Here is a 26,956-nt window from a genome sequence, read left to right as displayed (position 1 = left end):
TGGACGAAAGAGTGTGCCTCATAAAAAGGGGAGGGACTGCTTTGGGAGCAGTGGACAAAGGCCACTCATGAGTCCCAAGCGTGAAGAGAGAGAGAGAGAGAGAGAGAGAGAGAGAGAGAGATTACTGGTGTTTTCTTTTTTTTTCTTTTTTTCTTTTTTTTTCTTGGGAAGCTTCTTTTGGGGTGGATCCCCTTCTCTGGGTTTTGTGTCCTTTTAACAGCTTTTGCAATTTACAGGCTTTGTAATTTGGATGGAATCTCTGGATTATGGTGCATGTCTCATTCCAGGTAACTAGATTGCTGTGTGTGTGTGTCTGTGTCTTGGGCCTTAACCTAAGTGTTTGAGAGATGTAAAGGAAAGGTGGCAAAAACAATTGATGGTGGCTATCAAGAACTTGGATTAGGTACATTGGAAGATCTTTTGGGAAGTTACAACTTACAGGAACATGAAGTTGAACAACCAAGAACACATGCTATTCTTTTGGCTAATGCTATTCTAGAATAGATTGGCTGTGACAACCCGTCCCTAATTTGACAATTTTATTAATTTTAAATGGATGAATTGACGAAAATGCCCTTAGAGGTGAGGATGTTGACCATCGTGGACTAGCATATAGTGGGACATACGAAATATTCTTTTAGTGTATCCTTGTAGTACTCGACAGTACAAACTCGTAGGCATAAGTGGAATCGAATTTGGAGTTACGATAAAGGTTTTACGAATTTACGAACCTGAAAGGCGATTTGATAATTTCAATTGAGAGATATTTTGTGGCTTGTTTTGTGAGACATGTGGGGCCCATGCCCCTATTCCTTCACCTCTCCCGTGTCTCCCTATCTCTCACAACACACACACACACACACACACACTCTCTCTCTCTCTCTCTCATTTTCAAACATTTCTCATTTTATCTCTCCACCTGATGACTGCCATCTCACCTCTCTTAGCTCTCTCTCTCTCTCTTTCATCTCTCTTTGTCACTTCCTTTCTAACTTACTCTCATTCTTTGGGAACCACACGCCACCACCACCATCACCCCATTGTTGCTTCGACGAGCATGACCGCACCATAGTATGACTCTACGTCGTGAAACCCAAGCCACGGGAACATGACATATCTCTTTCTCTCTCTCTGAGCAGTGGCGCCACTACTGTTCAATAATTTTCCCCAACGAGTGCTTACTTGGAGCACGTTTTAGTGTAGGATTAGAGTAGTTTTGAAAGTCTATTGTGATGGTTGAGTGCAAAAGCAACTAGGGGAAAATTTCCCAGATTTTCCTGCGGACCCGAAGTTTTTCTAGGTGTTTTCCGACCACGGCTGTGAACTAAAAGAGTATTAATTGAATCTCCGTCCTCCTATTATAATTTTGACACTTAAATGGTGAAGTCTAGTTGCGAATGGAGCTCGATCGGAGCTTTGGAGAATAAGCCAGCTCCAGCTTTCTCCTTTGTGGAATCTGGCGACCCGTGATTGAAAACCGGCCCAACTCAGTTGTTGGGTCAATGATCTGGAACCCAAAACCGGCCCAACCTAGTTGCTGGGCCTAATCCAATAACCCTTGGCCTATTAACCCAATCCAACCCATTTAGGCCTGGCCCAAGTTCAACTCAAACCCAATTTCAGTTCCCTGGGTTGACACGTGGGAGCGCATCATGGCCGATACATAGGGCACACGTGCCTCCACCGGAGGTACTGTGCTCCGTCGTCGTCCATGGCAACGACGAAAACTTTTCTGGTGAACCTTTCAGCTACCAAAATTGGCATGCGGCTGCTCATGGCCTTCAGGGCAGCCACTTTGTGGCGGCACGTGGAGGAACCCGAGGTCTCTCCTTAGGTTTCTCAACGTGCCGAATCCAAATTCGCCGTCTGTTTTTCGAAATTCGACTGTTTTAAGATAGTTCCTTTATTAGCCGTACTTTGTACAAAAATGTGTAATTACATTAGTATGTTATATTTACCTAAATGGTTTCGTTTCTAGGCAAAACGCATCGCAAAGACTCTCAATGCTACGAGGTGGATTCGACTCGAAAACATGATTTGTGGGTGGGTCTTTTCTTTGATATATATATATATATATATATATTTAGTTTCCATATATACATCTAATAATGAATTTTCTATATGATTGCTGTAATTAAATTAACATTTATAGAAAATGATGTAACGACGAGAATTAAGAAATCATTATAAATCCTACGGGATGTCTTAGCTAAACTTACAGCTATGAATAGTGTTATGTCGACTAGAATTATCGAATCATTGTGGCATGATTATGTTTTTGTTAAACTGCTCATTGGTTGCTGCATTGGTGTTAGTACTCATCCGGGCTAGAGCCAGTCTTTCACGTGTTTGTGCACATCGCACTGTACGTTCACTTTGGATCCATTGAAGGTGCCAGTCCTATCCTAGATTGCTATAGGCAATTAGAACTCGTATGTGCTTCGTATAGCGCCAGTCTTCACGTGATTGTAGTATTAGAGCGTCTATTATTATTACATCCAATCTTGTTCATGTCAGAATAACTCTAGATAAACTCGTGTGTCAGCATGTGTCGATGAGTACTCGATATGATATGTTTGCTTATGCAAGATTATGTGATTGCGGACGTCATGTGCTTACTTACGAAATATTGTACCGTATTGAATTCTTGAGATGTTGCAGGCTACGGTAAGTATTTTCTTACTATACATAGTATGTATATTTTGGAAACTATATTTGTTTTACGACGAGGGGTTATTATGTTTTTGAAAAGATTTTTACAAAGCTTTGTTTTTAGGCCCACTCACCCTTATTTTTCACCCTTTCAGGTTCTAGTGCTGAGCTTTCATGTTGACGAGGATTCTTGGTAAATATCAGTATAGGTCCACCTTCGATGGTATAATTCTCATCCCACTTTACTGTACTTTACTTATGCTCTGACTTTACGTGTGAAATGAGTTCATTCTTGCTCACCAGCGTACTCTTATATTTAGGCACTTTTAGGTTTAAAATTTATTCATATTATCCACATGACTACACTTTATGGCTTCGTCACCCTCAGAGTGTTGGCCAGCATAGCTCGATTCAGAGTCTAGGTGGACATTCCGGGTCGGGGTGTGTCAGTTTAGTATCAGAGCATAAGTTTGGGTAGTATTATATTCATCACACGCGTGATGTAAGCATTCTCGGTTCTTGAGCCTAATTTTTGAATCTTGCCACCTCGTCCAGCACGAAAAATGTGTTTCCTTTTTTCTGAGTTTTGAGTGACTTAGACGACTTATCGACATTCTACAACATCGTTTTGGAGGACACCTCTAGACCTTAAACAAAGAACCTTTCTGCCAAGGAAAAATCCATTTCTAGAATGAGATGATGACCCCGAAGTGGGGCTAATATATTGATATTTGTGTCACCAGAGAATTACCAATCAACCCATCACTATTCTCCAACCAACATTACCAAACCTTGGGAATGGGAAATGCCAATTAATTTTGATTCTTTGGTAGTACCTGTTAGTCTAGCATCTATCAGAATTCCTATGAAGTTTACTTTCATCAAGATTTCTAGAAATGTCTAGTGTGACAATGTGGTGCTAAAGTGGTAGCACTCGACAGAAGAACATCTGGTGGACAATCACTTTTGGTCCTTGATAGCACTAATCTTCTCAAACACGCTAGTTATCATTCCAGATCCTTAAGAGGAAGATCAATTTCTGTTTAAGTCCATTCTAAGATAGGTTATCAACAAAAAATTTTAGCCTTCAGACATTTCAACCAACACTAGTTCCCAAATTTTCTTTCGATGTTGTACTCGTCATCTCGATGAAAATAAACATGGAAGTATGAGTTATTATACCTACAGTTAGTAGAAATCCTCATGTAGCAAGTATTTTCCTTATAATCAACAAACCCACCTCATTGGATCAGTTCCTTACCAATCATCTGAAACCATCTACCCGAGCGGGTTCTAACTTGTAATCAGCCTACGGTGACACTACTAATTGACAATATTGTCCAATATCCAGGAATTGTCAACCAGTATTCAGGCGGAATGATTTTTGATACCGGACATAGGTACTAGTATCTGGGAGTGATACCCTTATACCAAAACGCTGGTTGACAATTTTAGGGTAACGAACAATATCAAAATATCAAAAATGTGTTAAATAGCGGCGTAACTAATATACTGATTAACAATGACTACCTGAGCCGAAGAAATTAAAATCATGGAAACTTAGGAGCATGCCTTGTATTAGGACAGTAAATTCATGGTTGTGTTAACCATATTCCCCAGTTAGGTAACCTGAACATTCTCGACCAGTCATTCTTGTGGTCACTTTCACCGACAAACATTAGAAATGAAGCACTAGCTAGATTCCCGTTGTAAGAACGAATTGAGTATCGAGAAAGCTGTGAGGACCCATTATCACATGGCGTAGTGAAAGGAAGTAGTATGGTACGTTTCGAGGATGTATACCTTTAGCGTCAATTCTCAAAATTTTACCTGGGATATCACTAAATGGTGAAGTGAATTACACCATCGATCTACTTTCTCGTACCACACCAATTTTCCTTGTGTATTTTCAAACAACTCTACAACATTGAGAGAACTTAGTTACGAAAGCTTACTGATTAGGAATTTTATTCAAGCAAACACCTTATTTATGGAACCTGAAACCTATTCGTGAAGGCGAAAAACCAAACCTTAGGATCGTACCTAGATTTTAGCAACCCAATAGGGTGACGATTAAAACCGTTAATACCTGTACTTTGAATTGATGGTTTACCTGACCAACCGAAGTGTTGTCTCACCTTACCTTAGTTTTACATATTTCGATGACATTGATTATTTCAAAATCCTCGTTGATGTTTTCTTTGTATGTTTTGGCTGTGTAGATGCCACATGACGGAGTGTCACTTATTTTTCCCAATGTTTAGAACCGTTTTAAATTGATCATTTTATTCATGACCTTGAGTCAATAGTTGTCACCTTCATTTGAAAACTGGATGACACTTCTTTGTGGAGAAATGTGTCCAAAATCTTTATCAACCTTAGACCTCTCAAATACATCTTCATTTGAAGGGAACTAAATTTTTTATAGCGATGATGGAATAACCAAATTAATGCCTACGATTGCACTATCGTGTATCATCTTGGTTGTGCAAATGTAGTTACTGTTTACCACTGCAAAAGATATATCCACCCTTGAACAATTCCAGCCTTTCCTATCCCATTCCAGCTGGAGTTCACAAGTATCGATTTGACGTTATTTCCGAATTATCAAGAAATCGTTCGAGTGGTTATAATCATTTTTTGTATCCAAATAGAGATGGGGAAATATCATCGTAAACTCTCGGTACGAGATATCTTATACATGTGGAGATTATGATGATGTTTCGATGATTACTGATCGACTTGACAAGTCAACTCACCTTCCGTTGGTCCAGAGGGACTACGTTTAGACTATTTGGTAAAATTCCTCATTCTTGAAATTATCTGATTTTCTAATGTTTCAATTAGCATATACTCTGATTACGATTCCATATTCACTTCTTGTGCTGGAAGGTATTCCAGTCAACCTTGAGTACATGTCTACCTTATTGCACTTCGTATTAATTTTGAAGCAGACATACAGTTTAGGTGAATCGCTCAAACATTTAAATTTTTAGTTTTGACATTTGATGCTTCAATCACCCTACAAATACTCTGTTGAACGAATCTTTATTGTTTTTGGTTGATTATTCCAGAAGCTACCGTTGTAGTGAAATGTTATGCATTCAATCTAGTTATCCTATACTCTAGATTTGATAGATTTGTCTTGACCCTCAAATTCTTGAGTGTTATTTTAGCTTTCTTGACATAATTTTTTGCTAAATTCGAGAGAAATTCAATATGAATATGCTCACTATGGTGTTGTGAACTGCATTGTTCGAATATATGGTATGTGTGTCACTACTGCATCTCGCCGGGACACGTGGTTCACTTCTAAGCCTTGGGAAGTCTTCTTGAAGGGTATGGGTACAAAGTTGTTGTTCGGTACCACACTTCACCCTTAGACTAACGACCATTATGAATTATTTAATCCGGACCTTTGTGGCATGTTACGTTATCCATTCTATAGTTTTAGCATGATAGTAGTATATACTTATCTTTGTTAGAGTTGTGTGTAATTACGGTTACACTTTTGATTTTTGGGTATGGTAGCATTTGAGGCGTTGTATAGAGATTTTATGCCTAACACATGATTGACAGAGGAGTATTGCGAAAAGGTATTCGAATAATCGAGATTACGATGTAAGAAATTGTGTACTATTAACGATGCCACCCGAAAGGGTAGTGCGTGAGTATGATCGAGGTTTTGATTAGTCGATGTGTGTGTATTTCCCAATGAGGGGTAAGATGGTAATATTGCACCCTCTTGAATTTGTTATTTGCTTATCGAGACAACAATGAGTTGTTGGTATTGCGGGCTGCAGACCATAATATTGATAACTTATTTGTTAGATTCGTTAAGCAAGTGGATAGGTAGGCCTGTTTACGTTAGAATACTTATTTATTTATTTGTTATATATTTACCTATTTATTGTTTACGCTCGACCCAAAGATACTACATACATACCTTCGGAGTACGTGACGCAACAAGTTCGTAGGTGAAAAATATTCTATGTTCAATTTAATTTTAGTACAAATATTTTTAACTTTATGTTGTTATATATATGTGTATTTTGGCTTATTATACATATGTAAATACTTTCGACTCTATATTTTTATAAGAGGTATTATATTATAGTATTATACTAGAGAAAAAGGAAAGTATGAGTTCGGGGGCATGAAAGAGGAATCATTGCACTCCGATCGCTACAGAATGACATTCTCTTGTATGCAACCACTCTAGCTTGATTTCTTCTTTATGTATTTCCTTCTAATTTCAGTATTTTCTGTTTAGCAAATTATTTCAAATGTCGGGGATGGAATTTTTGTTAAGGTGGGTAAATTATGACAACCCATCCCTAATTTGACAATTTTATTAATTTTAAATGAGGGAATTGACAAAAATGCCCCTAGAGGCGAGGGTATTGACCTTCGTGGACCAGCATATAGTGAGACGTACGAAACATTCTTTTAGTGTATCATTGTAGTACTCGACAATACGAACGCGTAGGTGTAAGTGAAATTAAATTTGGAGCTACGATGGAGATTTTATGGATTTACAAACATGAAGGACGATTAGATAATTTCAATTGGGAGATATTTTGTGGCTTGTTTTATGAGACATGTAGGGCCCACGCCCCAGGAACATGACATATTGTTCAATAATTTTCCCTAGCGAATGTGAGCCTTGAAACCAAACTAAACTTTCTTGAAGCACGTTTTAGTGTAGGATTATAGTAGTTTTGACAGTCTATTACAATGGTTGAGTGCAGAAGCAACTAGGGGAAAACTTCCTAGATTTTTCGGCGGACCCGAAGCTTTTGCAGGTGTTTTTCAACCACGGTTGTGAGCTAAAAGGGTATTAATCAAATCTCCATCCTCCTATTTTAATTTTGACACTTAAATGGTGAAGTCTAGTTGTGAATGGAGCTTGATCAGAGCTCTAGAGAACAAGCCAGCACCAGCTTTCTCCTTCGTGGAATCCGGAGACCCGTGACTAAAAACCTGCCCAACTCAGTTATTAGGCCAATGAGTCGACGCGTGGGAGCGTGTCATGGCTAGCGCGTGGGGCATTCACGCCTTCATCGGAGGTATTGTGCTCCGCCATCGTCAAAGACAGTGCCGGCGAACTTTTCGACAACCAAAATTGGCACATGCGGTGGCGCTTGGCTTTCCGAGCAGCCCTCTTGTGGCGGCATGTGTAACGGTACATGGAAGAACCCGAGGTCCCTCCTTAGGTTTCTCAAAATCCAAATCTGCCGTCCATTTTTTGAAATTTTACCGTTTTAAGATAGTTATTTATTAGCTGTACTTTGTACGAAAACACGTAATTACATTACTACATTATATTTACCAAAATGGTTTCATTTATAGGCAAAACGCATCGCAAGGACTCTCAATGCTACGAGGTGGGTTCGACTCAACGACATGATCTGTGAGTGGGTCTTTTCTTTGATATAGACATATATTTATTTAGTTTCCATATATGCATCTAATAATGAATTTTCTATATGGCTACCGTAATTAAATTATTTATAGAAAATGACGTAACGACAAGAATTAGGAAATCATTATAAATCCTATGGGATGCCTTAGCTAAACTTATAGCTATGAATAATGTTATGTTGACTAGAATTATCGAATCATTATGACATGATTATATTTGTGTTAAACTGCTCATTGGTTGCTGCACCGGTGTTAGTACTCGCCCAGGCCAAGGGCAGTCTTTCACGTGTATGTGCACATCGCATCGTACGCTCACTTTGGATGCATTGTAGGTGCCAGTTCTGTCCTAGATTGCTATAGGCAATTAAGACTCGTATGTGATGTGCATAGCACCAATCTTCACGTGATTGTAGTACTAGAGCATATATTATTGTTACACCCATTCATGTTTATGTTAGAAAAACTTTGCATGAACTCATGTGTCAGCATGTGTCGATGAGCACTCGATATGATATGTTTGCTTATGCAAGATTATGTGACTGCGGACGTCATGTGCTTACTTATGAAATATTGTGCCGTATTGAATTCTTGAGATGTTGCAAGCGACAGTAAGTATTTTCTTACTATACGTAGTATGTATATTTTGGAATCCATACTTGTTTTTCGGCGAGGGGTTATTATGTTTTCGAAAAGGTTTTTACAAAGCTTTGTTTTTAGGCTCGCTCACCCTTATTTTTCGCCCCTCCATGTTTTAGTGCTGAGCTTTTATGTTGATGAGGATTCTTGGCAAATATCAATATAGGTGGCTACCTTCGATGGTATAATTCTCATCCCAATTTATTGTACTTTATTTATGCCCTGACATCACGTGTGAAATGAGTTCATTCCGATTCATCAGCATACTCTTATATTTAGGCACTTTTAAGTTTAAAATTTATTTACATTTTCCACATCACTACACTTTGTGGCTTCGTCACCCTCCGGGTGTCGGCCAGCACAACTCGATTCAGAATCTAGGTGGACATTTATGGTCGGAGTGTGTCATTGGGTCATGCTATGATCTAGAATTCTTAGTCATTGAATCTTTGGCTAAGAAATAATGGCTCGCGGCTAAGAATTTTGGACCATAGCATGAGCCCATTTGTTATAGTGTTTTTGGTTATTTTAGCCTTTCGTATAGTTTGATTAAAGTCTTACTTTGATCTTGTAGTATGATCAATTGTCATAATTTAATAATTTAACCGTTACAACATATTGATTGTCACTTAAAAAAAGAAATGTTTAATTTGAGTGCCTATAGGGGGTGACATACGTGCGAACACAAGTTATTTTTACAATTTGTGTTTTCCTAGATTTTAGGGTTCAAGAAATTCGTTGTTACTTATCGTTCAATCTTAATTCAACGGTGAAGAAGAAAGAACAATAAAAAAGTTAAATGACAACTTATCGTCAAATCAAGATCAAGTGATGGATAACTACAATTTTCTTGAACCATAGAGTCTAAGAACAAATATTTGAATTTTTACAATTCAACTAGTGTTTATATCACAACAAGCAAAATTATAGACTTAAAGTGAAAGTTCGCTAAAATTGCTTGAGCCAAAATTATAGTTTGGCTTTCTAAGACCATCTTCAACTCTTGAGTTAAAACCTATAATTTTTAGCCTAGAAAATTTAGGTTTTAACTCAAAAATTATTTTTCTGCTCCAACCATTATGAGTCAAAATTTTAGCCTTATATTATTAAAAAATAAATTTTGGCTATTTTTTTTTTTGCTTAAAGTAACTTTTTTAAAAGAAAAAAATTATGTAAACTATTTTAATTTAATTTTATAAATATTTTAACCTAAACATATTAGATTCCGGCAAATATTGAAAAATACTAACCAATACCATGAAACTTGTGAAACACTATGAAAGAATATGAAACACATAAAATAATTTGTTTTTATTACATTAGCCGTTGGATTAAAATGTGGACCGATAGATCTTTTTTTTACTGTTGGATTTGATCACATTAAATCTTAGCAGTTGAATTCAATAAATTTATAATATAAAAAGAAGAAAAATACACATATATAGTGAGCCAATCCGACTAACTCTGGGGGAATCTTGAGCTAAATTTGCCCCATAAATGAATTTTGGGTTAAAACTCATATTTGCCCCAAATGTTGAAGCAAGTTAGGGTAAATTTAGAACTTAAAATTTGAGTTTTACTCCAAAAGTTGGAGTAGGTCTAAGAAATACATACAGCTTGCAAGTATAAAAGGTTAAAACCAAAAAGACGTGAAAAAAAATTAGAGTGAGGAGCTCTCATCCACGTAATAGACAAAGTGACAAGTATTGTTCAGTTAAAATACGTCATGTGCTATAAGCTTTTATTTACAAATCTAAACTAGAGGATGTCTACCATTCATGTTGTTGTCACTCAACAATCTTTTCTTTGTAAAAGAACAAGTCCAAAACACCTAAAAAAAATTCATACCCGGAATATAAGTGGAATACACCCGGAATATAAGTGGAATACCACGTGTTATTATATAAATAAAGGAAAGTTTTTTTTTTTTCCCGGAATATAAGTGGAATACCACGTGTTATTATATAAGTAAAGGAAAGTTTTATATTTTTGAGTTGTTAGTTTTTTAATAACACGTAGTGTACTATTCTGCGTTTCGATCATCTTGAAAAATCTCTTCAAAACACTAAGGACAAAAGCTATGCAATTATTAATAAAATTCTTTATTCCACAACAATGTGACAACTGAAAAGAAACGATCGTCTTTGTGAGGATTCCTGGAATCCTCACATCGTGTTCATTTATCGTATATCATGCAGTCAGAAATCAATTTAAATATTTTTATTTAAAATTAAACGCAAACAATACCCGATAAAAACTAGTTGGATAATGTACAATAAACGGATACGTTGAGAGAATTCTCATGATCCTCGGAAAGAGGATCATGAGAGGATCCTCGTACAAAAGAAACCACCATAGCTATTTGTGTTTGCAGCTTCATTTTTTTTCATGCATTTTCCAACAGTGTCTGCTTTTTGAAGTAAAGGGCTAACTGAAGTTGGAAAGGGATCCTCTTCAGATCCCTTTCATCAAATTCACCTTATCAATTAATCCAAACTCTTGAAATTTGATCTAACGGCTACAAACATGGGGCTCCTTTAAAAGTTATAATAACTTTAACCGTTATATCAAATTTCAAAAATTCGAATTTATTAATAAAATGAATTTGATGAAAGCGATCCGGATCCCTTTCCACTGAAGTTAATCAAGAGGTTTAGGAGATTCATGTAACGACATCAAAGGCGTTGTCGTTTACAGCAAGCGACCGTTTAAACTATTATTGGAGTCCTTTGTTGAGATATCTGATGGGAAAGACGACGTCAATTATCATGGACTTTTGCATTAAGAGGACCCACGTCATAGAATTTCTTTGGACAAACACGTCGTAGAATAGATTGGGATAACAGCAAAGTCTAGAGAGGAAGAATTTTTTGGGAATTTATTCTTAGTGGTCCATTATTCACATGAAAAATATATTCACCTAAAAAAAGAGGTAACATACGTCCTGAATTGTTATGATAGTTAGAGTTTTTTTCTTCACATATATCAAACGAGGTATATAAAATATTGATGACAAGAAAGCCGTCTATAATCTAGGGCGTGTTTGTTATAAAAGATTAAACTGTAAGGGATAGTCCTATAAATTTAAGGCATATTGAAGATAGATGAGATTTTTTTTTTTTTTTTTTGAGGGGATTAGAAGATGATCAAACATGTAGAAAACTTATTTATTCCAATACTACCATCTCGAGTAATCATTGTCCTACCTCAAGGGGCTAGTCTGGGATTGTTGTATTTTTTTTTTTAAAACTGTTTCTGCTGTATTGTAAAAATAAATATATGTGAAAAAAAAAGGCATATAAGTGTTTGGGTAAACTTAAGAGGGTTTTTAGCACAAGAAAATATGGGGGTATGATTGTCAAAATGAATGTTTCAAATTTTTTTGGACAAAAATAAAAATTTCATTAATTGATATTGTTCACTTGCCTCCAATGAAAAAAAAAAAAAAAAAAACGTTTTTTTGAGAAGCATGTGAGATGCTTCTACTTTTTGCTGCTTTGGACCCATGATTTTGAAAAAAAAAAAAAATTATTTACTAAACACAATTAAGGCCTCAACGGTTTTCATAAGCAGCTTTAAAAATAAAAATTTAAGCAACCTCAAACCAACCCTAAGTTGGTCATAAATTATTTATTCTTTCTAATCCAAACATCTAAATTTTTTATTCTTCTTAATCCAATCACGTATATGCATTGATTTTGAATGGGATAATTTAAAATACATGGATTAAGGCTGACTTCCATGGGGCTAAAATCTTTCAATAATTGAATGGTAATGAGGACAGAACTCAGAAGATAACTAGAAAGTGGAGGAAAAAAAATAAAAAATAAAAGAATGAATAAAGATTGAACAAAATTTACACGAAAGCAAACTGCATCACCTAAAGAGTAGTTGTTTGGTTCTTTAAAATTAGAGAGGTGGTATATCTCACCTAAAAGAAATACTTCTAACTTAAAGTCGCCTAACATTTGACTCTCTGTATCCTATCTTCAACCAGACACAAAATTAGGGCCATGTAAAGTTGACATTTGATACAATATATATATATATATATATATATATATATTTTTTTTTCTTTTTTTTTTTTGTAAGAAACTCAAAGGACATCTCCAATAGAAGCTTTGAAACCATTAAAACCTCCTTTTAAAGAATTACTCTAAAAAAAATTAATCTCCAACAAAATCTATGAAAGAGTCTATATAATAACAAAATGAACAGTTCCTCTTTAAGTTTACATAGCAATGCTCATAAGCTAAATATTAAAAAAGATAATGCTAGGGAGACTAAATTTGCAGACTAAATGATGTGTCACAAATAATAAATAAACACGTTGATCAACACTTAGTAATAATCTAATCACCAACTTCCATATCATTTAGTTTACAAAATTTAGTCTACACTCTTCCTAGCATTACCCAAAATAGAGAGTGTTGTAGGAGAGGAAAAGTTAAAGTGAGTAGATAAGATAATTTCTTGACACTGTTTACCCACTAGACTAGCAAACATCTAACAAAATTGTTGGAGATGCTCTTCAGTGACAGAGCCAGAAATTTATGTTAAGAGGGGCACACTTTAGACTAAAATGGAAATAATATATATCTAAATTGTCTCTTTCTTTTGGTCACATTGGTATCAAATTCAAAGTGAGTGACTATGCATTTATTCTTCATTATACATGGTCAACTCTATCAATAGTTGAAAATAAAACATTAAAAGCACATCCATTTAGATTTCATAGATGATATAATAACAGGAAATGAGAAATTAACCAAAATCATAGTCTACAAGCAAAGAAAAAAAATGGTATATATGCAAGAAACAGAGAATATGATCAACAAATTATATGTAACAATAGTTTTGAATCTTTGATTTAAAAAGTTAAAAGGCTTTGTTTTTGTTGGATTGGAGTTAATTGGACTAACCAATACAACAAATTAATAGGCCTGAGTCTACCCTAGTTTTAAAGTGGCTCCGCACTGATGCTCTTAATAGATGGAAAATTTGAGTAAGCCACATAATAAGTCAGTCATAATAATTTGATTACGAACTCATTATTTACAAAAGTTGAACTTAAAATCTCTTAGTTATAAATAAAGAGAAATATCAATAAATCATAATGTTACGTGACATAAAAATAAGGCCAAATTGTAAGGAACATATTCTAATTATGTCAATACGGAAATATATTCGAAGTCTGGATTCTTCAACACTTTTTAGGCCACTTATTGTTATGTGGGAAGGTGCTAAGTCTAGTTGGAAATCATTGCCTCAAACCAACAGTATAAACAACGATAATAAAAGAAAAGATTTATATTCTATTAACCCTTGATTTTGATTGATGCCTAAACTTTTTTAAGAATAAATAAATAAAATCTTGCTGATGCAGAACCAATCCTTGAGCAAGTGACATTTAGAAGCAATTGCACCGATTAAAAGTTGAAAAATTAAGATAACTTATTATAGTCACAATACACATCACAATTGAATGATCATGCAACATCACTCCCTATTATTTTACACAACTTCTTTCCCCATCCAATATTATAATTTTAGAAATCCTAAAGGCATTCTTATGTTACTTTATAGTTTAACGTTAATTCTTGTGCTAACATTATAAATATTATGTAAAAACATAAGGTGACAAAGTGTTCATAAAAAGTCCAACTTTTGAAAAAATCCTCTTAGCATTTCTTATATAATTTTCATCGATATCATCTATATCTTCCTAGCTACTAATAGCTTTTTTCTTTTTTGGGTTTCAAAGATATGAACACAAAAATTGGATCTATTTGGATGATTTTTATTTTTTCTTTTCTTGCTAACATATCTCATCAAATATGTGTAAAAGCTTTTCGTTTATTGTGTTTATTTGTCACTTTGTATGAACATGAAAACAAAAACAAACAAAAAATACAAAAAACATGACGTTTTTTCATTTTACAAACAAATCAAACTCGTGGTGCATATGCACAAACTTTTCTTTTTATTGTTTTAATGAGTTACTCGAGTTTATCTAGTTGTCAATTAAGAATGAAATCTTCTTCAAGAAAAGGAGTCATATAGTACCAAAGTTTTACAATGTATTTGTGCATGTAATACATCGGTGTATTATGTATTGTACGATTAAATTTATATAACTGAATTATTTAACCATTCAAATACCAATGCATCACAAAATTACTCAAAACAGAAAATAAAGAAGGGCGGTAGCATCATCAACCAACAATCCAACTATGGTTTCACCGGCAGCAAAAGGTAGAAGATAAGCAAGACGGGCCCCACATCATCTATATTTACAAATATAATGCAAACCATGACAAGACCATTACCCCATCTCAATTTTCGACCAAGAATAAAAAGCCATCTCAATAATTCAATTATTTATTTTATCTCTCTTAAACCTGCAAAACATAAAATAAACTCGAGCATCATTCCATTTCTAGTAGCCACATTATCTTCTGTTCTTCTTCCTCTCCATCTACTGCTTGTTTCTGCAACATATATTTCACGTCAATGGCTGCAGCAACAGCATGTTGCTTTTCTCCTGCTAATTCTCTCTCCATCCAAAAATCTGGGCCAGTTTTAAAGCCTTTCAGCAGAGTTCTGAGGCTGAAAAGCAGTCAACTAACAGTGAAGATCAAAAACTCAACCCTCCAGATCAGATCCTCTTTGAGAGAAGAGGTCAGTATTTTTTTTTTTTCTTTGAATTCTATAAAAATATAGAGTGAAATGGGATTATTATTATCTTTTAAATATAGGATTATGCGATATTAGTTCTTCAATAAAACTACGTTAACGTTTTTTTATTTTTTTTTATTTTTTTTTTATGTCAACAAAGATTTCTTGTTTATATCTGATATTCCTTTTTTTGGTTGTTGCAGGTTTTTGAGGATCGGTCCAATGGAATAATATGCTACAAGGATGACAGAGGGGAGATAATTTGTGAAGGGTTTGATGAGGGTCCTAGGTATCACCAACATAATCCAAGAACTCCTTGGCAACCCAGGTAAACAAATCTTAATCATATGTATTCTTAATCACAATCTTAATCACCAATCAACATTCTAACACAAGTAAAGTTTGATCATGACATATGAAATTGATCGGCTAACAATTTTAACACTCCTCGTTTAGCTTCCTGCGCACCAACTTCTACTTGCGAGTACAAAAAAACGTTTGTGAAATATTCAATTTAAAGCGCGGACAAAAAAAAGAAAAAAAGAACAGTGTGTCACAATCGCTAGCCGGCTAGTTTCGATTCATCTGATTCTGATCTCTGTTTTTTATTTTTTTTGGCACAAATTACAGCAGAGACACAGAGATCTTTGATCATCTTCAACAGAGGTGGATTAATTTCATAACTGGCACAGAATTGAGCCGTGGCGACAAAAGCAGTGTTTTTCTGCAAGAGGACATAAAAAACTGCAATGGCTTCAACACTCTCCGCTAACCAGATCATGCCAAGTGTTCCCCAACAACTCTTGTCAACCATATCAACGGTTCCTAATTATAGTATGTAACATATAAAGAAACGCATATCCTTCAATCAATCATAAAATTGAATAACATGCATAAATGCAGTGTCTTTGAAGCACATTCTGTTTTTCTCTTTCTTTATTTATTTATTTATTTTTTTTTTATTTAACCCAGGACGTATACAAGGTCCAATTTCCAATCCCCTTTTTTGCGCTCCGTTTTCTCGTATTTTAATGACACGTTTATTTAGTTGAAATGGAAAAAATCATGATTCGAAAAAGGCTGAAAGAATAAATGAGAATGAAATCAGCTACTCTTACTAATTGATTTTTTAAATACTGTATTACAGAATATAATGTGTAACTCACGTTTCTTATAAGTGAACATTACATAATTTTCTGACTAAAGTTGAAAAGTAAAGAGTCTCAAGCATGGACGACAATTTGTTATCAACAAAATTTAACATAAACATTAGACAATGAGGACAAATATCATATGCCTTTTGCACCCTACTTTTCCTTTTCTTCCATCACTCCCTGATTATTCATAAGACAGCTCCCCTATTATATTTCCACTTACCAATTTTCTTTGATCAAAAGTTTGATCAACTTGCATTTGATCAAAAGTTTGGTGTGAGAGAGAGAGAGAGAGAGAGAGAGAGAGAGAGAGAGAGAGATGAACATGAATCTAATATACACAAATCTAAAGGACTTTCACTGAACATAGATATTGTAATGCTAAATACATCAAGAATTATATTCCTTCCTACATAAGGATTTAATGGGGAGGTTATCCAATACTATACCCCTGACCAAAATTTCCATGGCTTCAACAGCCTTCTTCTGCATCTTCGAGCAAAATAATCATGAATTTCTCATGTAAAATGAGAAAATGCAAAACAATATACTTCTATACAAAAGAATTGGGATAGCGATATCAAAAAAGGGAAGGTAAATGAAATGAGGTAACAATTCATGTGGCAGGGTCAATTCCTGAATGGCATGCTTACATGTACATGTGGATTGACTCCCAGCGTCATTCAACCGAATTACCACCTGTGTCTTCACCCAAATCAGACTGGGATGTACTTGCAATAATCGATGGAGGAGACCACTGATCTGGAACCATCAGAAAATAGGTTGTCATTGCTTTCCGGAACCTTTTTTTGTACTGCTTTGGGGAAACTACAGTTGGAGAAGCGTTCTTTGGCCCACCGAGGATGCCCGAAGCCTTAACCCAAGTTTCAAGGTGCTTATCCCATGTATACTGCCTCATGAAATCAATAATTCCAAGTACTAACTCATGCTTCTCTTCGTCCACCCCAACCAGTAGTGAATAATCCATTACGTCAATTGACTACATCAGAATACATAATAACATGTTAGATTGGACAAGGGATTACCTAATTTTAGTATACATGGAAATACAAGTTCAGCCAATCAGAATTTGGCACGCGAGCATACGCACAAAGAAGAGAGTTTCAGAACTTACAGCAAGAAAAGCAGTATCATTCCAGACAGCTCTCTCCAACACACGCTTTGCCTTGTTTCCCACAAAGATCGGAGATGTGGGCATTGCTTCAATCAAGTTCTGATCCAGCAGTACTTTGTTGCTCCCACTAGAATCAGGATTATAACGAGACCGTGAAGATCCTTTGAGATCATAGAGCCGTGTAATATTTCTTCCAAACAAAAGATTCTCCATAACTAAGACATCTATCTTCGACTCTTTCCCTCCTTTAAGATGTTTTGATGTAACCTTCAATACAAATACAACCACAGAAAGAGTAGGTATCATTCAGTGGTAATTAAAAATAGTTCTTACGGCAAGCTGTCAGGTTAATCTGGTTAAAATAGTTGACAGCTTTTGAGGTTAATTTAAAAGTAAGTACCTGATAGATCCCCAAAATCTTTGCCAGGCATGTTGGACTTTTTGTGCCAATTGCTTCAGATAGGTATCTGAAATAACCAGGAGCGAACTTTATGAAAGATTCCAACTCCGTCTTGGTGACTTGTTTGATGATAAACCGGTCATCCAAGCTTTTAGCAAAAAAGACATTGCTCTTTCCACCTTGGGCTCCCCACTTTTTACAACGACTAAGAGATCTTACATAGTCAAGCTCAGACGGGCAGCAAATCCTTCTTAAGGCTTCAAAACGTTTTGCATAGTAACACGTCACTGAGTATTTAACCTGACCAAGTGGGCTATCATCTCCGAAAGAAACTCTTGCATGCAAAGCTTTTGTGTATGAAAGCGGATCCAAACCCAGGGAGCTACGAGATCCATACGTGGACAAAAGGCTCTCCTCAGTAGACCCAAAGCTTCGATGAGATTCAGATGTTGTGTCATCATCAGGATGGTGTAACTGCGTAGTGAGAGAGTCAGACAAACTAACATCGCCATTGTCTCTTGTTCTTTCCCCCTCGCCACTTATTTGCAATTGATAATCTGGTGAGGCAAGGGCATAAGATATAAGACTCGTGGGCTCATCATCATATACAGGGACAACAGTATCATTTACCCCCACAGGCAGAAGCAGCCTAGCCCCACCTTTCAGTTCCAACTCCCGAAAGGATGAAACATAGACTGGATTATACTCGCCAAGTGTATCAAGCTTCTGAGAAGCAGATAAAAAATTCTTATTGAAGCCACGGTAGAAGTTTAGAAAGGGCATTTTCAACCAGCTTACAGAATCTTCCATATTTTCAGACCCCTTGGTAGACAATCCAGAAGCAGAATGCGCAAGCTTGGGCCCATTCTGGTCTTCTGCATGGTCTAAGTTCAATCCATCCTTCACAGGAGAGGCACTTGAATCTGCTCGACCTAAAACAGGAACTGTGCGGGTACTGTCCTTCGCTGTTACAAATCCACATTGATTTTCACCAGTCCATGCAGTGTCAAGGGTATCTGACAAATCCATTATGACAGGAAACTGACCATCAGAGAGGGATTTACGAATACCTGCCCTTGGTTTCAAAGGATCAGATTGATCACAGGTACTAACTCCATCAGAGAGATTACACTGATCTTCGTTTTCATATTTTGAATTTCGGCCGCCGTCTCTCTCTTTATTCACCATTTCAGAGTGGACAGTGTTGGCAATGTCTTCCCCGTGGTCAAATCCTTTGTTAAGCATTGCATCCACAAGAAAGGAATCACAACTATTATAACTTTTTCCTGGATTTATTGCCACATTACCGGCAATATCTTCACTATGAGTTGCAGGTTTCCCCTCATCTGGAATTGAGCTATTCAAACCATCGCCATGTCTATTATTCTCTAAACTGGCAGCATAAACTAAGCGATGGTCCCACATGTAAGATTGGAAAAGCAGCTGCCTTCGCAGCCGATTGATCTCCAAAATGTCGATAACAGGCTGGCCCTTTTTAGCTTCTCTGTTCAAAGTTTTCTGGAGCAATTCCTGAAAAATAAAGCATCAAGGAAAACATATTAAGCCAAATATCAAAACAGAGAATTTACTTCACATATGAAGATTGGTCAGAATCATCTTCACAGACAAGGCCATGTTGAAGTAAATGAATATATAAACCAACAAGATTATCCATTAATTGATAAGAAGAGTTTGTGACAATCAAAGATATTTCCGCCACTCGTGCTACATTAAAGGAGCTTGAGGATGAATCACAAGGGTTATAAAAAGGAACTTGATTGACTAAGTATTGTTTCTGGTCCATCCACATGAATGTGCAGCGACAAAAAGAAAACTCTGCATGCATCTTCCAGCCAACTAAAGCTGGAAAGCGGCCCATGAATAACTGAAGGGCTCACCTCAAATTCCACCTTCTCCTTTTGTAACATTCCTTCCAGTTCGACAATTTGGTGTCTCGATTCAGGTGTTACCATGCCACTACTATGCGATCCTGAACCAGATCTTTTCTCCGCAATTTGACGAAGAACATTAAGTACTTCAGAAAAAAGAAGCTCTGCCCGATCAATAACCTATTATAACCAGATAAACACATCAACGACATAAAGCAATGCAATCCTAAAATATCCAAACATGGAACCAATGTACCTCATCTGTTTCTTTTTGTATCCATTCCTGCTTCTCATAATTGAAATCCACTTTGGCGGGTGGAAGGTAGACAGAATGAACATCAATTGATGCATACCGAAAGCAAGCGACCATCTTCCCAAATCTGCATGAATACACATATTGAGAGAGAGAAAGCTAGGGACTTCTATGCAATTATATATTCCACCCACATATTAGTTATGTTCGACAACTTGAAGGGCATCGATGAAGTTATTTGTCAGCATGTACTTGAAATTAAAAGAGAGTTAAGCATAACCATCAGAGTTGGGATCAACCCAACCAACAAGAGTCAAAGAATATCATATCAATTATATTGTAGTACCACATATGCAAATTCTGGGACACAGAAGATACCCATAGAAACGAAGACAATCTCTATGTAAAGAATGGCCGCAGCTCGCCACCCTGCTTGCAGCCGCATGGTTTGAAAAACTGAGCTCCAAAAATTTCCCAAATGACAGACCCCATGCGGCATCAGACATCACTATTCTCCGAGTAGCCGGAGGAAATCCATTTGTCCTCGGACACTTCAAGCATCTGTGCCACATCCAGATCCTTCCTTCCTTTTCACCTGATAAGAGAATTTCTGGCAGCCTCTTAACAGATATAGTGAGAGTACCCTGACGATGAGTATAACAGTGAACATGTGCTTCTGATGGCATCTCGCAAGAATTGCATTGATAACTCTGACACATGATTCAGCATTTTCAGTTTCAAGTTGTATCATAAAGTTGAATGAGAGAGAGAACGTAAAAGTCAAAAAGAGCTCACCTGATCAAATAAATGGTCTCGTAAAAACCGTCCTAATGGTTTATCGAAACTTCCATAGTATTTGATTCGAAACAGATGCGACCTCTCACAGACAGTCCCCTTCCACACGCACCGGGATGATAAGGAAACCAAAATGCTCTGATGGTCAGAAGGTGTCGGAGGAAACTCTTCAGTCATAGGTCCTGGTTCATCAGCTTGAGTTTTACCATCTTCATGCAGAAATGAATTGTCTGAACCACCTAGTTGATTTCCAGTAATTACACTTTCATCATTTTGGGCAACCGAGAAGATACCCTGTCCCATAGTCTCTAAGGACCTCAAATTGTTGCCAGCGAGATGACTAGAAATGATATCAGAGCAAATTTTGGTTGCAGAATTTTCCACCTCTGAAAATTCTTTAGAACCCATTTCATTTTGATTATCAAACATATGATAAGAAGAAAGACTCTTGTGAAAAGTATCTGGAGCATTCCCAGATGGAGTAGAGTACACAGATGTGGTATCTGAAGCATTCCCAGACGGAGAGGGGTACACAGATGTAGAATTGGTGAAACCTGAAGTGGGAGGTGTGGGTAGAGAGGTACGACTACTTAGTAAAGGAGGTTGTATACTTCTGATAGCTGAGTCCAAATCTGAAACTGGGACACTGTTGGCTCTTCGTGGTTCATTGCGAGACTGTCCATTGCCAGCAACACTAAAACCAGGTACCGTGGAAATGGACCTCTCAATGCTTGATGGTTTATCTGGAAGTGCCACAGTAATTGGAGTGTTCAATGGGAGTTCTGGCAGAGAGGCTCCTTCATCGGCAAGGAAGGATGTCTCCAAAGCCAAATGATATGCGGCAAAAATCCCATACTGAACCACATGCTTCACTTTTTTCAGCTCATCCCCATTAGCACCTCTAAGTAGAATCTGGAATGACATGGACAAAATAGCCAAATGAAAACTTCATAGCACTTCAGAATCGCATGTACAGAGCTATACAAGGATAAAAAAAAACTGTCAACGGTGTCAAATTAACACAATCTTCATAAACAGGTGTAGCAGGGATAATCCGAGGACTTACAGTACAACCCAATGGCTTTGGGCAGCCTTCAAAATACATCAATGTCTTCACCAGTTTTTTCCCACCCTGACCAGCAGAACCAAGATCTTCCATGAACCTCTCCACATGAAATAAGTCGCAGTAGCCCAACTTCTGTGATGAGAGATGATCAATTGAAGGGACTATTTGAGCACCTGTGCAGCGAGCTATGCGCTCTAAAAGTGGCCTCTTGATATTCAGAACAAGTGATATGTCTTTTGCAAGAAGATATTCTTGGGCATATCGAGAAACTGATTTCTCTACCAGAAGGACATCAGGGTGGTGTGCATCGATCTTTGCTACTGCCATCTTTAAGTGGTCCATCTCCTAGATAAGGATATAAGTGCATAAGAATGATTAATTTATTATTAAGGAAATAAAAACAGTTTCCAATGTTCTAGAAACTACCAAGTGAAAAACTAAGAGAAGAGAAGAGTATGCAATCAGAACCTGCTGCAATAGAGTATCAAAACTTGACAAGGAGTTAGAAACACGCTGGTACTCAAGAGCACCACCAAGTATCATAAACCGAGGTTTCTCTAATTTGGATGTCATTCGTCGATGAGCCACATTTTTCTTACACACAACTCCTTTGACCACCATACTAGAAGAAAAACACTCAAAACCTTAGAAAACAAACAATTGCTTTTACAGCAACAATATACTTTAATTTCTTATTCAGATGGAAGGCAACATTCATACCACTGGGGCCATAAGCACCGACAAATCAACTACAATAAATACAAACAAGTGACTTCGGTCCAGGTTTTTCTTTTTCTTCCAAAATGATTAAAAATAAGTCAAACTCATTTGAAGTAGGCATAACCTAAAAACAGAAATATTACAGGTCTATAAATATGAAGCGGAAGGTACTATATAGAAGTACATCACTAGCAGAGTAACTCATATCAGACATGCATTGCAATAATTCATCAGAACAAATTCGCTTAACAGAAAAAGTAATCCTGCAATCATATGAAAGTAACACTGCTGCCTTTTAGATTTTGAGTTATCTTTCTAATGGTTATAAAAAATTTCTTCTTTTGTTATTGCAAATGGGTAACTATGCAATAATGATTTGTACTAATATATGGTCTTCGATACGTTTCAATTGTGTTTTCTTAATCATTCATGCACATAAATCAAGCCATGAAATCACGAATGTGCAGTAGAAGTACATACTAATTATGCATGAAAAATTCAATGAATCATAATGCATCAGTTACCTATCATAGTGAGATCCAGAAGCTATACATTTTACTTTTACATAACCACCTGGGTCCATCCCTCCACCTTTGCTCATATCTGGCTTTAATAGTGTGGCAGCCTCCCAGGACAGAGTCGTAATGATCTCCAACCAACCTTCTGTTTCTCCTTCCTGGCCGATTGGAAGGTTCTCAACCTGCAATAGTTGAGCTACCAAAGCCCTAAAGTGTCCATCAACTACATTCTTCATGGCCTTCTTGTGCTCCTCACCTGACCGATCCCTATTGCGATATTCCCCACTTCCAAAACTGCTTGATGCACGTAAATGGCCCCACTCTCCTGTAGCATCACCATCATCGTCATCATCAAGCAGAACAGTTTCCCTTTCATCTTCTTCATCTTCTGGTTCGGGGGGGAGCCATAAAAGTCCATTGTTCTCAAAATCCACAGGTTGTATATCACCATCCCCTGCAGAATAGATAGACGACGATGCCTCACATTCATCCCCAATATCATGTTCATCTTCTTTTTTTTCGAGCTGTGGGATTCCCTCCAAAACCTGTGAGTCATAACTGGGAAGTAACGAGGAGCCACTTAAACTTTTCGCATCAATATTTTCGCCATCAAGATGCACCTTATGGGATCCATCATCGTTGCTCATCTCATCAAAATCAATGTGACTAAAGTAGTCACTGACTTGAGAATAATTCTTTGAATCTGACTGATATACACCAGACTCAACATCCTCATCATCACTCCTGATACCAAAGAACAAACAAGTGGCTCAGCAGCTGCTAAAAAAACTACATATAATTCATTGTTATCTTCTTATAAACTATGCACAGAATGGGAATCATAGTTAACTTGAACATAAATCTTAAGGGCACAAATAATAAGAAATATAAACCTGGCAAAGAAGAAATATAAACCTGGCAGTTGCAACTTCATATTGGTTTGGAGACATATTGATACCAAAATCACTGTTCCTCCATGGTCCGAATTTGCTCTGCGTTTCTGTGTTAGTTTCTGTTAGAGATGACTGACTGGGGCTGAGGCCAGAACCAAGTTGAAGTCGTTGATATGGCCCAGCTGAGTGTGGCATTGAGTTAGTGAAGCTACTACTGCTACCAGTGCCACATGACTTAAAGCTGGCAAAACTTGTTTCTGATGGTGAAGTACTAAGATCTAAGTTGGCAATCAGGATTCCGCTATCAGGAATAGCTACGCCTTGTTCCCGTTGCTTGTAACAAAAATTGCATACACGAATCTTCTCCCACTCTTCCCGATCTGTTCCTGGATCACCAGAGGGGGCAGGAATTGAGTTCTCTGTACACTTAGCACAGAAAACTCGTCCACAAAGTCGACAATGATGTTTACGGTTAAATACAGTAAACTGTGCATCACACTCGTAGCATACCCTACAGCTACGATCAGGCATCCAAAAATCCCTCGAAACATTAGCAGGTTCTGATCGCCAAGGGATCCATGATTTCACCATGGAAATGAAATGGGAGAACATCTTGTTGGGCGCAGCCATCAACAAACGATTCTGCTGCCCTGCTCATTTGCCAATCACCACTCTTAACAAGCCAAACTCTAGATGGGAAACCTGACCAATTCACCCCCAATACTAAAATCGAAACACTAAACTCTTCACAATCGTATTCTTGATTGCAACCGCGCCAAATTCACCCCATAAGAACAAAGACTAACAAAACAAAACACTAAAGGCACCCCATCAGCAACTCCTCTTTCTCTATTTCGATTCAACAACCTGGCACGAAAGGGAAAAAAAAAAAATCCTCAAAACCACAGCTCAATTCACCAAACAAAACTAACCCAAGTTCCGAAATCGAATGAAAACAAAGATGAACACTGGGTTCAGAAAACCCAGAAACTCAATAAAAAACCCCACAGCAACCTCCCAACAACCGCCATGAAAATTCAGGAAACCCAGAAAGCTTCTCTGCATGTACCAACTCAGACCCATCCGTCTCCAATAAGCTCCCACACGCAAACACAAACCCAAACGTTCCAAAAACAACACCAACAAATTCTCTGCTACTAACAAACAATACAAAAAAAAAAAAAAAAATCGAAAAACAGAGTCTTTATTTTTCTATACAATTCGGATAAAAAGATTAAAAGTTTACCTTGCGAATCAAGTAAAATGGAAGCAGAAACCGTTTTCAGATCTTCCATCCAGTGAAAAGCCAAAATGGGGCACCCGTATATTGCCGCCACGTGCCCTCAAGAATCCCCGACGAACCACAAGCTCCAAGAAAAACTACAAAGAGGGTACATAAAACTGCGAAAACCCACCTACCCAGAAATCGATTCGTCCCTAATTCAATGCCCTACGCTTCAATTCTCGATCCCCATTCACAAATCTGCCATCTTTGCAGCCAGAAAAATCTCAGAGTATCAATGCAACAGCAACCATCTCCATCGATTTTCGAAACTTAATTCTCTGAATCCAGTTCGTTCGTTGTATTTGCATCCGCATTGATAAACAGAAACAATCAGAAGACAAATTTTTGTAATATTTATATCAAAGAACTTCAACATCAACATCTGATCGACAGATTTATTTTATTTTATTTTATTTTTAAAAAAAATTCTGTACTTTTCTTCGCTTTTTTTTATTTTATGATTTTTTCTTGTGGCAGAGACAAAGGCGGCTCCGATTAACGTGGTTGCAAATATAATGAGCGTCTATTTTTCTCTGTGTTAGCGAGAAACGACGTCGCTTTCGCGACAAAAGAACCACAGGCCCAGAAAAGTGAAATACCGAGAGTGCCCTCACGTGTGTTCCTCGGGAAACATAGATTTTGTGCGCATGTTACGTTTGACAGGACGCCCGTGTGCAGTTTGGTAATTTTAATGTAGCTGTCCAAAGGACGAGCAATTATCTGCTTTGTCTCCAATCCACAGTATCCAAATGGATATTTATTGACAAAAACGCGTCAGCAGCCCATTGACATATGCACTCAACAAACATGCTAATTTTAAGGGCAAGAAATACAAAATTCTATTAAATTTCTATATGTTTTTTCCAATTTAATTGTTTTGATGCTTCTTTTGCGTGATGTTTATCCATTTTTTAAACTTTTGATTTGGGAAAGAAAGCTGTATTTGGAAGCTGTAATCTTATATTTTATAGGAATTATTGGCATGAATATTTTTTTCTATTCACCGTCTAAAAATTATTTATCTTATAATGCGTAATTTAAAATCTTGACGCTCACTTGTTGATGAATGTTCAAATAAATATATGGGTACATAAAGAAAGTTGCAGGAAGAATCTTTGTTATTGGCAGATCCAATCTTGAGAATTTAGAGGTCCTATGCAAGCCTTTGAAGTAAGGCCCTAAAATTCTCTGACCCTCAACTCTTTGTAATTCTTTAGTATTATAGTCTAATGGTGTTTCTCTTCCATTGTGATGCAATATCGTTTGTTGAAAAAAATACATCAAAAAGTTGATTTCTACTTCAAATATTATTAAAATTAATATAAAAAAGAAGAATATAAAAACATTACTTAAATATTACACGTCTCTCATTTTGAGACACAAATGTACTAATTAGGTTTACATAACCTGATTTTCCAACTAATTCTTTTTTAATTGATAAAATAGCTAATTCATTCA

The 26,956-nt window shown here is 36.7% G+C and overlaps 2 protein-coding genes across 4 annotated transcripts; one reads left to right on the top strand and one right to left on the bottom strand.

The window, feature by feature from the left end:
• Positions 1-15,045: 15,045 nt before the first annotated feature.
• On the top strand, positions 15,046-16,306 carry LOC125471802. Of its 2 annotated transcripts, none has more exons than XM_048572583.1 (3): positions 15,046-15,393; positions 15,594-15,718; positions 16,024-16,306. In XM_048572583.1, exons 1-3 carry the CDS (start codon positions 15,226-15,228, stop codon positions 16,160-16,162), a joined length of 432 nt encoding a protein of 143 aa, XP_048428540.1. In that variant the 5' UTR covers positions 15,046-15,225; the 3' UTR covers positions 16,163-16,306. The 2 variants fall into 2 exon arrangements, with proteins under 2 accessions (XP_048428540.1, XP_048428539.1); XM_048572582.1 differs by having other exon boundaries at positions 15,054-15,393; positions 16,021-16,306.
• A 575-nt stretch (positions 16,307-16,881) lies between these two features.
• LOC103930674 (1-phosphatidylinositol-3-phosphate 5-kinase FAB1B) lies at positions 16,882-25,995 on the bottom strand. 2 transcript variants are annotated; one of them, XM_009340034.3, is made up of 12 exons: positions 25,460-25,995; positions 24,236-25,080; positions 23,327-24,064; positions 22,551-22,704; positions 22,083-22,427; positions 21,017-21,928; positions 20,600-20,931; positions 20,225-20,348; positions 19,978-20,148; positions 18,080-19,609; positions 17,680-17,946; positions 16,882-17,544 (listed from the first exon to the last, which is right to left on the bottom strand). In XM_009340034.3, exons 2-12 carry the CDS (start codon positions 24,841-24,843, stop codon positions 17,224-17,226), a joined length of 5,502 nt encoding a protein of 1,833 aa, XP_009338309.2. In that variant the 5' UTR covers positions 24,844-25,080; positions 25,460-25,995; the 3' UTR covers positions 16,882-17,223. The 2 variants fall into 2 exon arrangements, with proteins under 2 accessions (XP_009338309.2, XP_048428537.1); XM_048572580.1 differs by lacking the exon at positions 25,460-25,995 and having other exon boundaries at positions 24,214-24,387.
• Positions 25,996-26,956: the final 961 nt, after the last annotated feature.

The sequence above is a fragment of a genome, unplaced genomic scaffold (genome assembly GCF_019419815.1).
Source record: "Pyrus x bretschneideri cultivar Hongxiangsu unplaced genomic scaffold, Pyrus_bretschneideri_v1 Contig61, whole genome shotgun sequence".
Taxonomy (NCBI): Eukaryota; Viridiplantae; Streptophyta; class Magnoliopsida; order Rosales; family Rosaceae; genus Pyrus; species Pyrus x bretschneideri.
Note: the sequence above shows the minus strand (reverse complement) of the source record. Positions and strands in the feature narration are given on the sequence as shown.

Bases quoted from the DNA above. Each gene is read 5' to 3' on its own strand.
- LOC125471802 (XM_048572582.1), top strand. From the start codon at position 15,226: ATGGCTGCAGCAACAGCATGTTGCTTTTCTCCTGCTAATTCTCTCTCC. The intron at 15,394-15,593 runs GTCAGTATTTTT...TGGTTGTTGCAG, and splicing joins GATCCTCTTTGAGAGAAGAG to GTTTTTGAGGATCGGTCCAA. The intron at 15,719-16,020 runs GTAAACAAATCT...CACAAATTACAG, and splicing joins AGAACTCCTTGGCAACCCAG to CAGAGACACAGAGATCTTTG.
- LOC103930674 (XM_009340034.3), bottom strand. From the start codon at position 24,843: ATGGCTGCGCCCAACAAGATGTTCTCCCATTTCATTTCCATGGTGAAA. The intron at 22,428-22,550 runs GTTCTGATTGCA...ATCCTTATCTAG, and splicing joins TTGATACTCTATTGCAGCAG to GAGATGGACCACTTAAAGAT. The intron at 20,932-21,016 runs GTGAGCTCTTTT...ATCATGTGTCAG, and splicing joins GAGACCATTTATTTGATCAG to AGTTATCAATGCAATTCTTG.